The sequence below is a fragment of the Camelus dromedarius genome, chromosome 2 (genome assembly GCF_036321535.1).
Source record: "Camelus dromedarius isolate mCamDro1 chromosome 2, mCamDro1.pat, whole genome shotgun sequence".
NCBI classification, from domain to species: Eukaryota; Metazoa; Chordata; class Mammalia; order Artiodactyla; family Camelidae; genus Camelus; species Camelus dromedarius.
The window spans coordinates 120,417,454-120,438,553 of record NC_087437.1 but is presented as its reverse complement, the minus strand read 5'-3'; the positions used below and the strand labels follow the sequence as shown (position 1 = coordinate 120,438,553).

At 49.2% G+C, this 21,100-nt stretch overlaps 1 protein-coding gene across 3 annotated transcripts in view; it reads left to right on the top strand.

Annotated features, from left to right (window-relative positions):
* HSF2BP (heat shock transcription factor 2 binding protein) overlaps positions 1-21,100 on the top strand; it is a 64,989-nt gene that overhangs the window by 32,728 nt on the left and 11,161 nt on the right. For all 3 annotated transcript variants that reach the window (XM_031460579.2, XM_031460589.2, XM_064476442.1), the window contains one exon: positions 5,704-5,807. In XM_031460579.2, coding sequence (XP_031316439.2) covers positions 5,704-5,807 — 104 coding nt within the window. The remainder of the gene's footprint in view (positions 1-5,703; positions 5,808-21,100) is intronic.

The window sequence follows — 21,100 nt, the reverse complement described above, 5'->3', positions numbered from 1 at the left end:
ACCTTGCAGCGACCCCTGCTCCTCACTGCTTCTCTCTCCTCCAGTCACTCCATCTGCCCCACGGCTTCCCCTCCGTCCAGCTTACCTGGATCCCCTCTTGAGATGCATTGGGGTTCTGTTCCTCCTTCTGACAGCAGCCACGGGTGCCTCACTGCCGTCTCCCGAGGCTCTGACCTTGGACCAGCCACGTGCCTTCTCTTCTCCTTGTTGCAGTGATACTTGAGAAGGTTTCCTGCCGTTCTGCCCCCTCCTGGTCCTGGGCCCCCCAGAACCCTTCTTTGTGTCCTCATCAGCCCCAGTCAGAGCTGCACAGGGGCCAGGGCAGACTTCAGACTGTCTCTGTGACGCTGACCACTGTGCTGTTCTTCTGTCCTCTGCAGGGTTGGGGGAGTGTCCCAGCAGGTGATGGTCCTTCCTGCTCCCCAAGGAGAGCCGAGGGGTGTGGGTGTGAGCTTACTCATGCCCACCCGCCCTCACTTCTCTCACGTGTCGGAGGAGCGTGTGGCTTCTTGGGGTTTTTGGCAAGCGGCCCGCCCACCGCTGGGTGGGGCTTGCTGTGCTTTTGATGAGTGGCCCCTGGGATTTTGCTCAGTCAGTGGCCGTCTCTTGCTTCTGCATTTCCAAGTGCTCCCGCTTCCCTGGCTTCTTTTCGGCCTGTTTTCTCCCAGTTGTGCTGTGACAGCCTTCAGCAAGGACCAGGGTCCATACCAGACCATTTGCCAGCTCTGCTAACATTTGGAGGGGTTCTGTCCACCTCCTCCCCATGTGCCTGTGCGTAGCCTGTGCGTGGTCAGCCAGCACCCGGGCTGAGGAGCCAGGCGCTTCCACAGCCTCGCCAGCCCCGGTCCTCTTCCTCCCCCCTCCGGCCTCGGGTGTCAGGCCTGCACTCCCGAGTCTGGTGTGGGGTGGGGGTGGGCAGGGTCTGGGCCGTGTCTGGGTTGCAGAGGGCTGCCACGCATCGTGCTGGCACAGCCTGGCACGGCGGGCCCGGAGCCTCTCCTGGTCAGTCTGGTTTCCCCACTGCTGTCCTGTCGCCGTTCTTGGTTGGGTTCCTGAGTTGTTCCCAGTCAGACCCTCAGTAGTCTAGGTGGTAGGAGAGTCGTCGTTGAAGACGTTCTGATCGATTTCTAGGATCTTGGTTAACAGTTAAGTGTTTGATGAGGAAAGTACACCTCGGGCAGCGGGAGCAGGGGCAGGCAGACTGTGACCGGTACGTGGGGACACAGTGGGATGCAGTAGAACACGCGGGTCCGCATGGCAGATGTGTCGCCGTGGAGGGGAAGCCGCTGTGGCCACCCCGCTGATGTGGACGCGGACGGGCGTGCTCAGGGCTGTGTGCGCGTGCCTGGAGGTGGGTGGCGGGCACGCGCACAGCGGGGGAGGTGGGGCCGGCCCTGCAGTGCGGGCTCAGGTTCGGCTCGCGGGGTGTGGCTGGGGGGGAGGTGTTCTTTCTCAGCTGGGGGGTCATGTTCGTTCTCTCTGTTCTTCAGTGTGACGTTTAGTCTGAGGTGTCTGATTGGGATTACGCGTGGTACGGACCACAGCCTTCAGGTTCTGCCTTGCCTGGGGAGGGGACAGCGGGTCTGAAGCAAGCCCGCCCGGCCGCTGATGGCGGTACCCCTTTAACGGCGGTGGGCCTCCAGCCGCAGGCTCCGCCGTCATTTGGTCTGAGTGTCCGGCTGTGCTGCCCGCCGGTGCTTTTCTCTCCCGGGGGAGACCTTCACTGCTCCTTGTTCCTTGGAATCACTTGGTGGTGCTGATTGGGCTACTTTAGGTTTTCATCCGTTTTGGGTGATTGACTGTGGGCTTCGCTTTAGGCCGGGAGACGTCACAGTTGTGCCTTTTGGGTTATTTTTATTGCCGGTTTGTTTGAAGCGCTGGGTGTGCTGATTCCCTGCTGCTTCTAGGTTACGAGTTATACTTTCTTTCACGATGAGGAGTAAGGCGGTTGAGTTGCGTCACCTTTGCTTTTGGTGACTCAGCCTTGGACGCCAGGCAGTCCGGAGGGCTCTGACTTCTCACCAGGAGAGCCGTTCACTCCCTGGCGTGGCCTGGGGTCTGCAGGCGAGGAGGGGCCTTTCACTCAAGGAGGGCTGCTTTTGTAGCACTCAAGTTTGCTGCTGCCTTTCAGTCCTTTTTTAAATCAATGTCAAGTGCATTTAAGATTCTAAAGACTGCAGAGATCGGGAAGCTGCTCTTTTGGAATCCATTAATCCATTTTTTTTGTATCTTTTGCTCAGGATCATGGTAAGAAGCAGAATTTGCCTTTTTTGTCACTGGAAGGAAAAACGACTCCTGGAACTACAGCAGTTTGGGGAATGACATTTACGTTCCACACTGAGTGCCGGGAGAGTGAGCTGGATGGGCAGTCTCTGCTGACGTGCGGTCAGAGACTTGGTACATTATTTACAAAGTGCTTTCGGTTGGAGTAGAAATGTTGGAATGGGAAGCATTCTCATAAGAACCAGAGTTCGTTGTTTGCTGAGTCCTGGTGTGACCTTGAGGAAGCCTCTGGTCTTCTGTAAGATGGAACCTGGCAGTAATGCCAGGTCAGGTGGCACCGTGGTCGTTGCAATTACGTTTGGTCCATTTTAGCTTCTTAAGGATGGCTGATTGTGACCAAATACGAAGTTTCAGAGATGTTTATCAGTTTATGTTTTTGCCACCTTAAAATTAAAGGGCAGTCAATGAAGAATTTCAACTAGACATATTTTTTGGAGTTTGCTCCATATTTCAGTTATTATCCAGATGTTAACTTCACCTTTTAAGATCTAGAGAAGATTGGCTTACCTTATTTTCATGCTCCAAAGCAGGGGTTGGCAAACTTTTCCTCTAAAGGGCCAGACAGAAATGTTTTAGGCCCTGAGGGCCACGTGGTTCTGCTGCAGTGACTCAGCCCTGCTGTGGTAGCCACAAAGCAGCATAAAAGATACATTGAATTTTAAGGAATTCCAACTATCTGTATTGGTGATCTGAAGTAGGAACTTTGCTTGAAATCCTGGATGAGAGATCTCAGAAAATTCTAGTTAGTGTGCTGAATTTTCGTCATGAATATGACATTTGAATATCCGTTAATAACTCATTAAATGGCTTCCCAGTGCATAGATTTTGGATATGTGTAAAAATTGTCAGGAAAACTTGAAAAGATTTGTAATTTTGGGTCATTTTGTGGCCTGTGAGGAGGCTGAGAATCGTGATTTGAGAGCCAGGCATCACTGCTCTCAAGGGCGCTGGTCTGGTGGTGTCTGCCTGGACAAGAGCGTTGCCTTGGCTTTGAGAACGCCCGTGGGAACCGGAGAGACGGACTGTGTGGCGAGCTGTCCCACTGAGGCTCTCCGTCCCTGGGGGTCAGTTCACTCTCCAGATTTAAACTGAGTGCTGACAGTGACCACAACCCAGGTACTGTGCCAGTCTGTGTGTCTGGAAAGACAAATGGGCCATGGAGCTTGCTTTTGACAAACTACTTTTAGTGGGGAAACAAGCCTTTTTTTTTTTTTTCTTGATGCCTATATATATATATATTTTTAAATAAAAATAACAAGTTTTGGCAAGAGTGTGGAGAAAATGGAACCCTAGTACATTGCTGGTAGGAACATACAGTGGCACCAGTGCCGTGGAGAACAGGCGGCGCCCCTGCAGGCTGCACGTGGGGTCACCGTGTGACCCAGCAGTCCACCCCAGCTGTACACCCGAGGGCTTGAGTGCAGGAACTCACACGGATGCTTGTATGCCAGTGTTCGAAACCAGCCACCTTAACAGAATACTGTAATAAACGTTTTCCATGGTGTGCATGTGCGCATGCACCGTGAGTTACTTCATTGGTCCCTTGTCAATGGAGTGAATCACTGTTGCTGACTTTCCTTTGGCCTCAGACTCCAAGATGTCTTGGTGCGGTGCTGTCACTGGTCCTGTCTTCATTTAAAGTTTTGGTATGTTGCTTGTTACGGAAGTTTTGCAGTAGTTTTGATTAAAAATTACATTATATTAAAAAACATCTTGGTTTCTAAGCTTTTTGGCACCCCTTAAAATGGTGGCCAAAGCAAGCGCCTTGCCGTCCCCAGCCTCGCTGGGCCTGCTGGCTCGCGGTTCGGCGTGTCTGCGCTGGGCCCCGGGGCCGCCTCCTGGGGAGGATGGGCGTCTGTCCCTGCGGGGACTTGCTTGCCTGACCCCCACGCCCCGGCCTCCCTGAGGCGGTTGGTGGCCGAAGCCCGCGCCCCGTTCTGGGCCCTCCTCGCGCTCTGCCCGGCTCCTCGGCGCCTGCCTCGCGTTTTCAGTGCGTTGCTTGTTCTGGTGCCCGCCTTCCTGGGCCCCTCCTCCCTAGCCTGGCTGTTTGCTGTGATTTCTTTAGCTCTCTCTTCTGCTTAGTCTTTCTCCTTTTTCAGGTGTCAGTTTACAGTCGGGTTATTATTGTTCCCTTTGTTGCAAGTTCTCTTTTGAGCTCCTTGACGGTGTTTTCAACTTCTTTTGGAATTACTTACACCTATTAACATACTGTTCTGTACGGACACTGTAGTATCTGATGGCTTGTAGATGCCGTCTCTGGTTCTTAGTCCTGGGGGTCTTATTTTTCACGTTTTGTCATTTTCACTCTGAACTCACAATTGTTACCACTGTATTTGTGGGAATTATTTGAAGACCAACTTGAGGGTCCTTTCCTTTAAGAGAACGTTTACTTTGGCCAGGCAGCTGGAGCAGCTCCTATCCCAGGCCTCCTTTCTTTATTAAAATGATGGGGTTGGGGATTTTCAGGCCATACGAGAAGTATGGACTCACACCACGCTTGACAGCTCACTCTTGCCTGGCTCTCTGCAGGGCTCTGTGCTCTGAATCCTTGTCTTGCGTTGGTCTGAGGCTTTTCTTTGTGTCCCTCTGCACGAGGCACCAGCACTGACACTCTGTGCCTCTGGGATCTGTCATCTTTAGGGCTCACCTTCCTAAATTTGTGCTCCCACTAAGTTCCTGATCTGATGTTTTCCCTTCATTTCTTGCAAGCTCATCCATTTTTTCCAACGGTTTGCAAAATATTTGTGTTGCTTTTTCTGTTGCTGTGCAGTGTGAAGGTTTTGGGGTCTCTGTACTCCGCAGTGTTACCAGAAGCCAGTCTGTAGTTTTCCAGTTTTCATCTGACTCTGCGTTAGCAGTCATGCTCAGTCCCAAGACCACCTGTGAAGCCCCGCGTGACTCTGGACACGTAGGGCTGTGGTGTGGCGCCCTTCTTCCCTCGTGCTGTGGCGTAGACAGGGTGTGTGGCCTGTGCTGGCCCCCAGACATTGTGCGCGGCGCTCAGCGAATGGCAGATGGGACTAGGTTTTAAGCCGTGACTTGAGCTCCCAGTGTGCAGTGTCCTGGTGAGCTGAGGGTCACTGGTAGATAAACGCAGGGCTCGTAACCGAAGAGACTGCTCAGTGCGATGGCTTTGAGGTTTCCCGTGCCTGCTTTGCACTCGTGTCTCTTGATTATGTGAGCTTAATCATGGTGTTATGTGGCATTATTGCTAGTGTCCCGTTTTCATGTAGCCTCATATAAACAAGTAGCATCTCACATGCCTTCTGCTTGCTGTGCCTGTCTTCCAGACCACAGAGCTGGACGTGTGACGTGTGAGGACACCCCTGCGTATGCTAAGGCCACATGAGCCAGGAGATGTGTTTCGAGTGAAACGGTGGGGGCACCAGCATTTCAACACCGTTCTCTTTTGCGTTTCAGGTTAATGCTGATGTCCCTGTACAACGTGAGCATCAACCTGAAGGGCCTGAAGTACATCAGTGAGAGCCCAGGCTTCATCCCTCTGCTCTGGTGGCTGCTGAGTGGTAAGGAGGGGCCTCCCTGTGCCCTGGGCGCCCCGCGGGCGGCCTGTGCCCCTGCCCCACGGAGGCGGGAGGGAGGAGGCAGTGTTGGAAGCTAGGATTGATCTCCCCAAGGTGCTGTTATTTATTTTAAAAAAGAGGTTTCAAATGATGGAAAACTCACTGGCATGCTCAGTCATTCCTAGTTCTGCTTCTAAAGTGTTGCTTTCAACTTGGTTACGATTCTGCGACACAAAGCAAAATGATCTAGTAAGACAGCGAGTGGGTGGCCTTAGCCGCTCCCTTTCTCTGGGGTGAGCACAGCACTGCGAGTGTGGCCCACGGCTCAGAACCCCAGGTGAAGGGGACCCTGCAGCTCGGCAGTGTGGGGAAAAGGAGGGGCGTCTGAGGGAGAGTGCCGCCCTGAAGTCACGTGTGTTAGTGGGGGGGCTTTTGCTTTCTTTGGGATAGAAGCTGTCTTTACTGTTTCTCCTCCTCCCCTTCCTCACCGCCAGTGTAACCTCAGTTTTTGTCCCAGTCTGTTCATCGTCACTTTTAGCACTATGTCTTCAGTAGGGGCATATTTCACTCAAGTGCGCGCGAAATTAACTTCCCTTGTTTTTTCATTATTCGGATCAATCTCTGTTTTTGAGCTTCAGTTCCATTTGGTGATAAATGCTTATTTTTTGTAACAGGTTTTTTTTAAATTGACATGCAATAAACTGCACACACTTAAGCAACAATTGATAAGTTTTGACGTAAGTGTACACCCATAAAATCATCACCGCAGTCAAGATGGTGAGTGTACCTGTCACTCCGAAGGTGCCCTGTGCTCCTTGGGTCCCTCCTTCCCGGCCCTCTGCTCCCCTCTTCCCAGAAAACCACTCATCTCCTTTCCGCACTGCAGGTTGATTTTCATCTTCTAAAAGCTCATATGAATGGAACTAGACATTCTGTGTTCTTTTTTGCCTAGCTGCTTTCACTCAGCAGAATTATTCTGAGGTCCGCCCATGCTGTGTGTGTTACCAGTTGGCTCCTCTTTATTGCTCAGTAGTATTCTGTGATGTGGATGTGCTGCAGCTGCTTTATGTCCTCGGCTGCTGCTGGACGTTTGGGTTGTCCCTGGGTTTTGGCTGTCATACATAAGCTGCTGTGAACATTCTTGTTTGTTCTGCATGGATGTATGCTTTCATTTCTCTGGGGTACACACCTAGGAGTGGGGTGGCTGGCTCGTATGAAACCGCCGCCCTGTCTTGCGAAGCAGCCGTGCTGCTCTGCACGCCCCCGCCCCCGAGGTGGTTGGTGTGCTGGTTGTTGCCTATCCTCGTCAGTGCTCGGTGTGGTCGTTCTTTTCAATTGTAGATGTTCCAGGAAGAGTGTGACAAATCACTGTGGTCTTAATTTGCATTCATGTTACGACTAATAATGGTGAACATCTTTTCCTGTGTTTATTTGCCCACCCGTGTATCTTCCATGATTAAATGTCTGTTCATATCTTTTGCCCATTAAAAGCAAATCAGGTGGTTTCAGTTGAATGTTAAGAGTTCTGTGTGTTTCCTGCCGGCAAAGCCCTTGTCGGCGTGCAGTTTGCAGATACTTTCAGTCAGTTGCTTGTCTTTTCACTCTCTCAAGAGCATCTTTAAGAACAGAAGTTCTTAATTTTGATGAAGTTTATTTAATTGTTCTTTTTCTTCTATGAAACATGCTTTTGGTATAGAAATTTTTGCCAAACTCAGGGTCACACAGATTTTTAAAATGTGTTTTCTTCTATTATTTTTTTTTTCAAGTACTGTTAGTTACAGTGTGTCAGTTTCTGGTGTTCAGCACAATGTCACAGTCATGCAGATACATATGTATTTCGTTTTCATATTTTTTTCATTAGAGATTATTACAAGATACTGAGCATAGCTCCCTGTGCTGTATAGCAGAATCTTCTGTTAGTTTTATAGTTTTGCATGTTACATCTAGATCTGTGGTGCTTTTGAGTTAATATTTATGTATAATGAGAGGTACAACTCAAAGCTGGGTTTTTTTGCATCCGGCCGCCTAGTTGATCTACCAGCATCTGTCCTGAAGACTCTCCTTTCTCCCCCGAGTTGCCTTTGCACCTTTGTTGAAAATCACATGACATATGAGAAGGTGTAGTTGTGGACTCACTTCTGTTCCGTGGATCCATTTTTGTATATTTATGCCAACAACGCACTTTATAATAAATCTTAAAGTCACATAGTGGAAATCCTCCAACTTTGTTTTTTTTTTTTCCAAAGTTATTTTGACTGTTTTTAAGTCCTTTGCATTTCCATATAAATTTGAGGATTCTTTCTTACCCCCCCCCCATATTTTGTTGGGATTTTTATTAGGATTGTGTTTAATTGACAGTTCATTTTGGGGAGAATTGACATTTTAGCAATATCACATCTTCTGATCAATGAAAAGCGTGTGTGTGTCCACTTATTTAGGTATTGTTGAGGGAGCAGAGGGGCTGGCCTCCTTTGTCTCTGGCTGTCTTTTCAAGGCTGCTTGTGTAGTGAACACCCATAGAAGTCAGAGATGTCGTCTGTGTCCACAACAGAGGGCGGGTCTGCTTGCTCTCACGCAGCAAGGACAGCGCTCCCCCTAGGGAGAAGGTCTGGCGGCACCGCTCGCACTGTGAGGGGCTGGGGCTCCCTTCTGTAACACAGCCCGCGGTGCGTGCCTGGTCCTGTGCGCTTGGGTCTCATTGCACTGGCACGAGCCTGACCCTCTGGAATGGCTGTCGCCGTGAGGGGCACAGCCTGTGCTCGGACACAGGAGTCGCGTCTCTTCTGCCAGATCCGTGAGACTGTGGCGTGCTCTAGGGCGAACTCCAGACCTTCTGAAGTTGTGAGGGCAGGCTGGGGGTGGGGTTTGGGGTGCAGGATGACTCCTACCCACAGGGTTGGACACTTGACCACAGCCTTTTTCTCTTGAGAATGTGAACCAAGGGACCCATGGAATCAGAAGTGGGCCTTGGATTGAGGTACCTGTGCCGACTGGTTGTCATGGGTCACGTGCCAGCAGGCAATGCCCATTGGAGGGGGATGGGGACAGTAAGAGGGACAGAGCGATTCAGTGAGAGAGACCTGATGCTCTGAGCGCAGCTTCTGTCATAAGTGCTTTGCACATAGTCACAGATTTGTTTCTTTACATCTCTCACAAGGTGAACATCATGATTTATGTTTTATACATGAGGAAACTGAAGCACACAGAGGTGGAGTGAGCTCCTCTAGGTCCTGCAGCTCTGGGGTGGACGTCCTGGCCATCGGGCTCCAATTCCCGGCCCCCAGCCGCCCCCCCTCCCCCCGCTGCCCTGCAGGGGGGGAGCCTCGGTTCTGGGGACTTCTGCCCTTCCTGGGCGTGGCCCTGGGCTAGGTTCCTGAAAGCGTGCCCCTGTCGCTAGGCTCACTCGCAGCCAGTGAGTGTTCAGCGCCTTCTGCCAGCTGTTCACTTTCTCAGAAAGAGACGGCCTGAGGCTGCGTGTGCTCTGGGGCCTTTTCTGGCCCTGGAACTCCAGACCTTGTCCAGGGCCGAGTGATAGGCCTTGTGAGTTTTGTTGTATTTTATGTGGCTCTCTGGGTTGCGAGCAGCCCGAGAGTCAGTTCCCAGCCCTCACCGAGAAGGTGCCCTTCCAGCAGGGTGGGCCGTTCCTGCTTAGCCTTTCGGTCCTGTACAGAGGGGGGTGTGTGTGTGTGTGTGTGTGCAGTGGCGTCAGGCTCTCTTGCTCGTGAAGACAGTTACTGGTTCCTCTGACACGGCGAGCACAGTCCAAAGCCCAGTAAATCTTTGTTTTCTTCCTTTTCTTGGTTTTTTTGTTTTTTGAAGTTTTCTTTTGAACTGTAGTTGATCTATAATGAATAAATCTTTTGAAAGTTCATCTTACTTGCTGTCTTTAGAGTTATTTGTTGTCGTAGTCAAATAAAAACAAGGACTGTAAGGCCCAGGATGTGTGACCCCTGAGTTATGTGTGGAATTAGTTTACCTTAGAAATGGAAATTTGTCTTAGAATTTGGTGTGTATTTTAGGCAGATGAGTCTATAACTTATTACAGAAGAGGAAAATAAAACCCAGAGAGTTCCCTGAGAACCAATACATGCTTCCTGGTGCCTGGTGGTGGTGCGGCTGCAGAATCCTAGACGCTGCAACTGCTTTGGCCTAAAAGAGCGTGTTAGAGCTGGCTTGTTCTACCCATGTGCTTTTAGGTGGATCTGCTGTATGAAATATACTAGAAAATGAGAATCTCTGGTAATTTTTAAAAGATTAGGAAACAAAAGATTTCATTATTTCTTTTAATAATTGGTTCCTACGTTTATCAATTGTCCCACTAGGAAATTTGATGTATTTTAAAGAACATGGACTTTGAACTCATTAGACTCATTGAAATGACAGCTTTTCTACTTGGGAACTTACCTTTTAGGATCCCTCTTTTCTGACCTGCAGAATGGGGATTTCTACCTCAAGGGTCTTTTTTTTTTTTCCCCAAGGGTCTTAATGTGTATTAAAATGCAATAATGCCCAGACCAACACCTAACGTAGTAGGTGTTAAATAGGTGTTAGTGTCCCTTTTAATTTATAACCTAAATCTTTTTGCCACAATGAAAGCTCATTTCCTTTTAATTCGTTTGACCCGAAGGTGGCAAGTTGCTTTCAAGTATTCGGACTTCTTTGATCCAGAACACAGGACCAGTTGCTGTTAATCACCCCTGACTAAGTCATCTCATTTCCTTTAACCTCTGCCGGGTTTCATTTTCCTACCCTTTATTCAGCTGCACAGCTGGCTTGTTCCCAGGCTTTCTCCAGATTCTTTACATTCCTCTGCAGCTGCAGAACTGGCAGGAACTGTAGCAAATGGCTGATGAGGACAGAGCGTTGTGGGAGGATGACCGTGTGTTATGTAACTGTTCGTTCAAACTCGTGCTTTGCTCACATTTCTAACTTTTTAGTGCTGCACTTCCTACCTGTATTTACAATGTTGAATAGGGATGTAGGCATTTGCCTCCCATCTCACATTTATTTGGTTTGTTTAAGTAATATCAAACATTGAAGTTCTACCCAACTTGTATCTTTAGCCCAAACCTCTCTCCCAAACTCCGGACCAGGTGTCTGCCTGACGTTTCCACATGGAACCTCACGCACTCAGACTCAGCGTGTTTAGGCTGAGCTCCTCCCCTCCCCGCTAAGCTCTGTCCCGGCCTTTCCAGTCTTCGTTGTTTCCAGTTCCTCAGGCTTGTCAAGACCTTGGAGTGTCTCTTGTCTCCTTTCCTCTGACACCCACATGCAGTGTGTTAGGAAACTCTCAAATACCTCCATCATCTGCTTTCAGAATGGCTCTACTTCCCGGGTGTAGCCACAGTTTGACCATGACTTTATGACCTGGACTTGTGTCCCATCACCTGTTTAATGAACTTTGGTTGCCTCCTGCAGACCTTCTGATAGGCCATCCTTGCAGGCCAAGAATTGGGAGGCAAGGTTGTGGTGGAATAAGTCCCCGACCAACTCTCCTTACCGAAAATGGTCAAAATGTCAGTGAGATGTAAAAAGCGCTTTAAAAATGCTCCTCTGAGCTAGAAAAATAGGCATTATACTCAGGGCACAAAAGCCAAATCAAAGTGAGATGCCAGAGAGGTTAACAGAGACCTGAGCTAACGCCTGCTTTGGGGGCGTTTGTCAGAATGACCTTTAGTTTCCATGTCCTCACAGGGTGTGGGAACAGGAAACAAAGCCCAGGGCCCACCCTAAGTGAGTAGCCTGCTGTGGAACTCCCAGAGGTGTTCACCAGCATTGCAAGAGCAAACTGAGGACCCGCTCCCACCCTGGGAGACTACGGGGGGACTGCCTGCTTTGACCTCAGGGACTGCGCACAATGGGCGGACGTCTCTTCTGAGAGGAACCTAGGCTACAGTGGAGGAAAAATGTCCTCTGAGAATTAATCACCGTAGACGGGTTGTCACGCAGCTTTGAAGCCTCAGTTCAAACCATCCGGGTGGTCCCCACTTACAGAACAATGCACGTCCTTTCTGGAGGATTCTTTGACTTCCACCAAGTCCTTAAAGAATTCTTACAGGTAAAATTCCAAGAATCAGAGCTCACATATTAAAAATCACAAAAAGCACAGAAAGTATCATTAGTGAAATAATAAGTAACATAGATTTGTAGAAGATTTCAGATATAAGAATGATCAGGTTAATAGAAAATAAGTATGTTTAATATATTTAAACAAATAAAAAAAAGGGATTAATATGTCAGTAAAGGGTAAGAATTATAGAAGTGACTGGGCAGATCAGAAAAAAGATCAAATAACATTTCTGGAAATGAACAATATAATGATCGCAATTATAAATTTACTTGAAAGCTTTAACAGCGTATTATACACAGTTAAAGAGATAATTAGATTGATGTAGACAGATCTGAAGAAATCATCCAGAATGAAGCACGGAGACAGATGGAAAGCAGGAGCAGGCACACAGGCCCGAGACGCAGCGGGGAGCCTGGGAATTGAGCATATGACCAGTCAGAGTTCTGGAAGGAGAGAGAGTGGAGCAGAGTGACATTGGGAGAAGTAACGCCTGAGAAGTTTCCCAAACTTGTTTGCACTTAATATGAGAAGTCTGCCTAATTGTAAGCAGCACAAATGAAGACATATCTACACTAAGACACATTGTGGTGAAATCTGCAGAGTGTGAGAGAAGGTCCTAGAGGCAGGCAGGCGGAAAGCAGCGTACCTGAGAGTTGGCCCCTGGACAGCGACAACGTGGTTTCTCGATCCCGAGAGAAGACACCTGTGAGCCCTTCCCCCAACGAGTGTCCTTCAGAACACGGGCGACATGAAGACGTTTCAGACGAACAAAAACTGAGAGTCTGTCACCCAGAGACCCCCCCTCAGCAGGAGATTCCAAAGGATGTGCTGCAGGAGGAGTTTAATCTCAGACGGAAGGGAGACGCGAGTAAGAATGGTGGTCAGAGAGGGAAGCAGAAGCATGGGTTACTCCGACACTGACTGTGGAAAGCAGACCACCGGGGGCCACAAGGGCAGAGTACCAGGAGCGGAGCAACAGTGCGTGCGCTGGGGACAGGTGGGCGGAGCCGCAGCTGTACCGGACCCGGCCTCCTTCCAGAGGGCAGAATGATGATTAATTTCAGACTTTGATAGTTAGTGTGCAAGTAACATGGAGAAAACAGAAATAGAACGTACACCTGCAATGCTAATATAGGGTGAAATGGAACGTGAGAAATAATTCAAAAGATGACAAGAAAGAAAAAAGAAAAAAATGAAAAGATATGCATAAGTTGAAATATATGTACAGTTAATTACAACTGTAAATAGACCAAGTGACCTAATTGAAAGATAGTTATGTCAGACTGGATTTAAAACAATCATCCGATTATGTTGTTTATAAGAGATTCATTTAAAACTGGATTATACATAAAGGTTGAGAATAAAAGGGAAACAGACTAGGTAGAGTCTCATCACCAGATCCTGTGTCACCAGGGTGTAATAATTCTGAACGTATATATGCACTTCCTTAAAGTCTCAGAACAACTGAAAAGAGCATAAGAAAGAATTCACAAATCCCCCACAATCAGGGACATTTTAACACACTTCAGTCAATACTTGATAGCTAAAAAAGACTAAAGAATCGATAAGGATATGAATGGTTTGCCTCACTAGATGCTTGGGAGAATTTACAAAAGTGCCTGTTTTCCGGGTTTCAAAGCAAGTCTCAAATGTTAGATGATCAGAATCATATGGAATATCTTTGACTACAATACAGTGGAGCTGGAAATTAGTAACAAAAAGAGAATTAGCAAATCCCACATATAGAAATCAAATAACCCAGGAATAAAAGAAGAAATCATAATAGAAATCTGATATTTTAAACTATATGATAAAATATTACATATCAAAAATGGTGCGTCTAAATCAGCATTTAGTAGAAAGTCTATTTAAAGAAGAAAGCAGAAAATGAGCTACACATCTACACAAGAACTTGAGAAGCTGAAACAACTCCAAGTACAACAAAGAAAACAAAGTAGAGATTAACAGACTTTTCTGGGCAGGTTCAATGGCAGATTTGAGCTGATAGGAGGAATCATCAAACTTAAGGCCAGATAAATAGTGATGATCCGGTCTGAAGAACAGAAACAAAAAAGAGCAAAGAAAAATGACGCTGGGAGACCCTGGGATGTCATCAAGCACATGGACATGAGTGGAGTGAGAGTCCCTGAGGGAGATGCTTGAGAGAAAGGGCAGAAAAAACATTTGAGAAAGTAACATCTGAAAGCAGTCTGACTTTGATGGAAAACAGCCCATACATCCAAGAAGTCACGTGAACTGCAAGTAGGGTTAGCACAAGGAGACCTTTACGTAGACACATGTAGACACATCATAGTCACAGTGTTAAAACTTAAGACCAAGAGAACGTCTCAGCATCAGCAACACACGTACAGGGGAACCACAGTGAGACGAAGAGCTCGCTGCTCTCCAGAAAGAGTGGCGCTAAAACAGAGGCGTGGTGTCTGCAGGTTCTGGAAGAAAAGACCGCCTGCCAGGCGTTCTGTGTCCAGCTAAACTGCTCTTCAAAATGAAGGCAAAATGCATTCCTGGATAAACAAAGACAGGTTTTATTGCTCACAGGCATTCTTTACAAGAGAGGAATCTCTTCATAAAATAATGCCATTTGCAGCAACATGGGTGGAACTGGAGATTGTCATTCTAAGTGAAGTAAACCAGAAATAGAAAGAAAAATACCATATGATATCGCTTTTATGTGGAATCTTTAAAAAAAGAGACAAATGAACTTATTTACAAAACAAACAGTCACAGACATAGAAAACAAGTTTATGGTTACTGGGGGTGAAGGGGGTGGGAAGGGATAAATTGGGAGTTCGAGATTTGCAGATACTAACTACTATATATAAAATAGATAAACAGCAAGTTCATACTGTATAGCACAGGGACTGTATTCAATACTTTGTAGTAACTTATGGTAAAAAAGAATATGAAAACGAATATATGTGTGTTCATGTATGACTGAAGCATTATGCTGTGCACCAGAAATTGACACAACATTGTAAACTGACTGTACTTCAATAAAAATGTACATATACCAAAGAAAGAGAGAGAGAGAGAGAAAGAAAGAAAGAAAAGAAGAGAAGCTCTTAAAGCTGAGAGACGGTGAGCCCCGCACATCGCTGCGACCCCGAGATGCTGGCAGAGGCTGCCCTGCTGGGTGCTGAGTGCAGTTCAGGCCGGGCCGGGGTTCCAGAGACGCTCTCCGATGAGACTGCCGTTGAAGAGTCTTGTGGTGGGAACGAGAGCTCTCACCCCACCTCGGTGCGTATCCAGAAAGGACCGAGAAAGGGATCTTGAAGAGATGTTTGCACACCCACGTTTACGGCAGCATTAGTCACAACAGCCGAGATAAGGAAGCGGCCTCAACATCCATCAGTAGACGAGTGGCTAAGGAAGATGTGGTCTAGACGTGCAGTGGGATGTTCCAGCCTCAGGAGGGAAGGACACTGTGACATAGGCCGCAGCACGGTTTAGCCTTGAGGATGTTACGCTGAGTGAAGTGCGCCAGTCGCAGAGAGACACGCCGCCCGAGCCCACTTAGCAGAGCTGTGTGCAGGGACCGGGCCGGTGGCCCCGGGCGCCCCGCGCTCTGCCGGCCGCGCCGTTCTGCCGCCTTTGCCAGCTCAGCTCAGGTCACGCCGCTTGGTCATGCCTCTTGGGAGCTGCTTCTGCAGCTCCAGCCCACATCCAGTTCTCTCTCCTTTGCTTTCCTGTTTTACTTAGAGGCAAACTAATTTAACATTTTCTTGTTACCTCGTTTCATAACTGCCAGTCATCTCCAACTAGCCCGTCGTCTCTCTTCGGCAGGAACCAGATCCTAGCTGTCCTGAAGCTCCCGTTGGCAGGATCCTGCCTCTCGCAGGACATCCGCTGTGGCCCCATCTCCTTAGGGGCGGCTCTCCCGGGAGGGGCCGGCGCCGGGTCCCCCTCGGGCCGCGCAGCAGGCGGCTGGCCTTCCCCGTGCTCTTCACGGAACTGCGCGACTGGGGCTCCGAGGTGCTTCTGAGCCCCTAGCCCTGCACCCGGGCCTCGGGTCTCTCTGCCGCGGCCTGCAAGCAGGTGGTGGCTGCCTGCCTCTGACCCAGCGTCACCTCAGCACTCTGCCCGTTCTGGACGTACCTCAGGGTGACCCCAGCCTCGACTCAGTTGGGCCCCCATGTCAGCCTTTAGTGGCACAATGGGCTTGGGGCGAGGAAGGTCAGCCCTGGACTTGGTTTCTGCAGGGCTGCTGCTCTGGCTGGCTCGGCGTGTTCCTGCCAGCTTCCCTGCAGCAGGCCTTCGAAGGCCCTGCCCCTCGGGCAGCGCAGGCCGCGGCAGTCACAGCGGTGGTCTCCGGGCAGGCACGTGGTCTGGGCCGGGCCAGCGGTGTCTCTAGGAGTGTTCTGGCTGGAACTGCTGAGGACTAGTGTCCCCACCTGGGCCGGGGAGCTGCCCGTGGCTGGCTGCCTGGCCAGCTCAGGTGCTGACGCAGGAGAAACAGAAAGCTGGCTTCACCATGCCCTTTCCAGAGCTTGGTTATTTAGCTTTTTCTCAAATTTTGAGTTACTCTAGCATCGTCTATGAAGACCAATTCTTGTTTTTCTAGCCTTAGTTTACGCACCTTTTTCTTTTCAGTTAGGGCAGTGGGCCTCCCTCCCCTCCCTCACATCGGCGATGTCACTTTCTCTTTTCCATGGCACCAGCCGCCTTCTGACGTACTGGGTGATCCCTCTGGTGCTCGTTGTCTGTGCCACGCTGGAGTGAGAGCGCCAAGAGGCAGGCATCTTTGTTTGGCTCACGGATGATCCCAGGCACCGGTGACACAGGAGGTGCTCAAAACACGGTTCCGGTGAGTGAATGAAAGACGTCAGTGTATGCCGCTGTGCGTCCTCTCACACGGAGATGAAAATCCCTTCTTTGGAATTCGGTATGTCACGGAGGATGCTTGGCATTGGGTTGTGTGTATTTGGTGCCGTGCACAGGGGAAGGCTGAGGTTTGGATGCTGGTGGAGCTCAGTGCATGCCTTCGGCGCTCCTGTCGGCCCAAACGTGTCCTGCAGGGGGCGTGGTTCTGGTGAGCTTCATCCTGATTACACGAACAAGGATGCTGACTGTGTGGTCAAAAAGCAAAATGTTTAAGGTCTTTATTTACAGAGATTTTCAACATAAATGTTTTACTGAATTGGTTAAATATTTCTCCTACTTTTGCATTAGCCTAGTGTTGAGGCTGTTAGTGCAACAGATGTGGAATTTGTCTTTAAAAACAAAAACAAAAAAACCCTCTCAAACACTATTGACCTGAGAGTTGTTGGACCTGAGAAGGTCCAGCAGGACAAGTCAGCCTTCCTGCAGGGGACTGGGAGCTTGTTCTCTTGGACTAGTCACACCTCACACAACAGTCTAAACAAGAAACAGTCTAAATGTTTGATTTTCAGCTGTTGATAGAATTGAGTGGTCAAATGACTATTTCATATCTTGAAGGATGGCAGAGCACATTTGACTTACATATGTCAAATCCAGCAAGCTGGGAACAATTGAAAATTTACTGTAGTCTGATCGAGGTGTAACAACTCGTAGCCACAATTTAGAAAGGGGAGCTCGTTTAACATGGAAAGATGAGTTTGGTGTGTGAGACGTGCTCAGTTTGAGGTAACAATAAAATACATATATCCGAATGGAACTGTCTGAGAAATCACTGGAGCTGAGAAACATGGAGTTCATATGATAAGCCAGAGGCATGGGCTGGGAGTTATTCTTGGAGAAGTAGCAAAGCGCATGACTTGGGGGTGGAGGTGGCCGTGCAGCTGGGCTGGCTCTCCCAGGGCGGGGGGGAGGAGGCCTGAGCCCCGAGGAGGGGTCTCCAGGAGCCTGGAGTCAGGAGAGGCTGGCCAGGCAGAGCATGGGCCCAGCCCCTCTCGGGTGGTTCCTAGTGTTTGTCTCTGGGTGAGTCCCTTAAATTACATGATAATCAGGCTTGTCATCCACAAAATAGAACTACAAATGTTCTTTCTTCCTGCCTCAAAGGGTGGCTGTGAGAATTTAGTGGAACAATAAATGGAAGTGCTTTATACATTTTTAGAAAAGGAGAAAATAGTTATTTGAGAGGAAGGGAGTCTAATAGTATCAGATACAACTTGGCAATCAATATGGCTTGACAGGAGTGGAGGAAAGGCTGGGACAGCAGAGAATCATCGGTGACGTTCGGCAAGGTTTTCTGTGGAGCAGAGTTAAGACCGGGGGTGTGAGGAGGGCTTGGGAAGGGAGAGCCGTGGGAGGGGAGCGCTGCCGGGGCGGGGCTTCGTTAGTGAGACGAGGGTCTGGTGTGTTGGTGTCAAGGCTGTCAGGGGTAATCAGGTCCTAGCTTTCAGGTTTCCGATTTCAGATAGAAAGGAAATAACCGCAAGCAAGAGTCGCTGTGCGTCTACTTCAAAACGCGCTGCGGCCGTGACATTTTCTCGGGTGAGGAGTTACTTTCTCCTAGAGTTAAATGGTGACTTCTTTTCTGGCATCAGAGGAGGTTGCTAAAATGTAATGCTTGCTTCATTTTTGGTGGTTTGTTTTAATATAGTCTAACATTAGATTAATTTTTATAATCACCCTTTCTGTATGAATTCTGCGTTATTTTTGAAGAAAAGATGTCGTTAAGTATTTCTCATTAACTCACTGATGGAAGGTCCAGTGCTTAGGACTACTGTTCTTTACAAGGTCATTAAAGCTCAGCTAATGAAATTTCCCATATGACTTGTGAGCCTTCCAGCCGTGAGCACATTCTACTGGTCACATTAGTTATGTAATGTCTTGGAAGCTGTTTTATTCAGGAATCAAAAGGAACTCTTTAGAAGATGAAAACTGGGGAATTAGCATTTATCAAATATTTGCTGGGTTATATTTCTAGACATAAATATAATATTTTAAGTGCTGAAGTTGTAGAGAAAAACATCCACGTGCCAAGGTCAAATGGTTCCGGCAGAGATCCTGGCTGAACTTGGAGGGACACAGCCAGAGCATCTCCTTGTCTTGCCTGCGTCACCTGCCCGGCCAGAATGTCCCACCAGGCCACAGGGGCTTATGCAGAGCAGGGGCAGTGCCATGGCCACTGCGGCTTCAGCTCAGGAACAACTCAGAAGGCAGGGACCCCTCCCTGCATTTAACCTGGGAAGGTGCCCATTAGAGTTCTGCTTACGTTATGTGCAGGTCACAGGGTTCTTCAGAGTCATTGCGCACAGCTGGGTCAGATCATAGCACTTGGAGACTCTGACCGCTGTCTCACGGGCAGAACTGCCCTGCACAGTGCTGAGGCTCATACAGTTCCTGAGCCTGCTCTGGCTTGGATTAGCAGCCACTCTGCCTTTCTTCCGTGATTTACCCAGTTGTGTCTGTATGTGCTGTGGTGGTGTCCACACTCTGTCTTCTTCCTCGTGTCGAGCTACTCAGGGCTTCACTCTCCCTTTCCTGGACCACGTGACACGGGGATAGGGGCCCTAACCTCCAGTAGGGGCTTTTGTGGAAATGCATGTGCACACACACACACACACACACACACACACAAACACGCACACTTACATGCACACACATATACACACACACACACGGGTACACATACACATGCACAGAGGTGCACACACATACATGCGTGCACACGTGCACATGCACACACATACGCACATACATACACACGTATGCACACACACACACCTGTGCCCTGACAGTCGAGCTTGGGTCCCCACCCACAGAGGCTGTAGTTTGATTGACTGGGAGTGGGACCAGGCATCGGGGTTCTCACACCTTCCCGGCGACTCTCGTGTCAGACAGGGCCAGGTGATCGGCCTGAGGCAGCCCTGGCAGTCTTGTCGTTGTGCCAGTGACTGGTTTCAGATCACGGTAAATCCACTCAGTGCGTGGCATCCTTCTGCCCTCAGTCGCTGGTCTGGAAGTGGACGCGTGAGCTAAGTTCGGCCCATCTGGACCCCAGGGATGGTGGGGAGGTGGTTCCTTCGCCGGGTGTGGACAAGGAAGCATGCAGCCCTGAGTGCTGGCCGCCCCTCCCCATGAGCGAGGTGCCAGCCTTCTGTGATGCGCGGGGGCGGAGCGGGGAGGAGAGCACACCCAGGCCTGTGGGGACGTGGAATGTAGCCCTCCTCCTGGGCTTGGTGGGACGTAACACGTGGGTCTGAGTGGTAGTTTCGTCTTTCTAGCTGAAGTGGTCTGATTCACTATTTCTGTTGTAAACACAATAAAATTTCCCACGTCAGTTCCAAGTTTGATGACACGCAGAAGAGACATAAAGGTGTGCTAGATGGAGGTAACGTCTGCATCTGCTTAAAAGCATATCCTGCCAGCATCAACTTACCTGCTCTTCTCTTCTTGACAAGTGTGGAGACTGAGCAGAGCCCCTGCATGTGCTGGGCGGTGGAGGTTGGGGGGTGAGGAGTGTGGACCCTCCAGGGTGCTGGTGGAGGTCGGGGGCGGGGGATGTGGACCCTCCTGGTGCTGGTGCTGCTCTTGGTGGCCCCCCTTCATCTGTGCACAATGACCGTGACGTCTGCTCCAGAGCCACCCCAAGGACTCAGGCAGTCCATCCACCCAGAGCACCCAGCACCGCCCCGGGCACAGGGCCAGGTCAAACCACTGAAACTGCCAGGATTTGTGCATTTTGAACCTATAAAAGTGACGGTTTCACAGGATTTAGCTGAACAGATTTTTGATAATGGTGACTGTTACCAGTAACGAGTGAAAATTGGGGACTGGGGATGTCATCAGAATAATTAAAAGAACTATTTTGGCTTCAAATAATGATCAGTGAAATTTTTTTTTTTAAGTGGAGTTAAGTTATGTTTCACTTCACATGATGTAAAACCTCAGCCAAAGAAGTAACTTACATGTTTAATTTTCAAAACTGTGTACAGAGCGCTTAATTCTTAGGAGGACAGATTCTAACTGTATCACTCTATTAAAAGGTTTAGCATCACCAAGGCAGGTTTCATCTCTGAGAGGTGGCGGTGGAGGGCTGCCTTCTGTGTACTGCTTTGTCGAAGGTGTGTGGCGGGCCTGGGCAGCAGCGGAACGCGCGGGCACACCTCGTTCTCTCGTGCACCAGCTGCGTGACCGCCGCTGGGCTAGGCCTGTGCTCGCTGCACCTCGTTCGGTCTTAATGGCAGGTGTATTTTGTACACACAGATGCCGGGCTCATGGAGGTGAAGAGGGTCTCTGAGGCCGCACAGCGAGGAGTGTGCGCTCTGGCGGAGCTGAT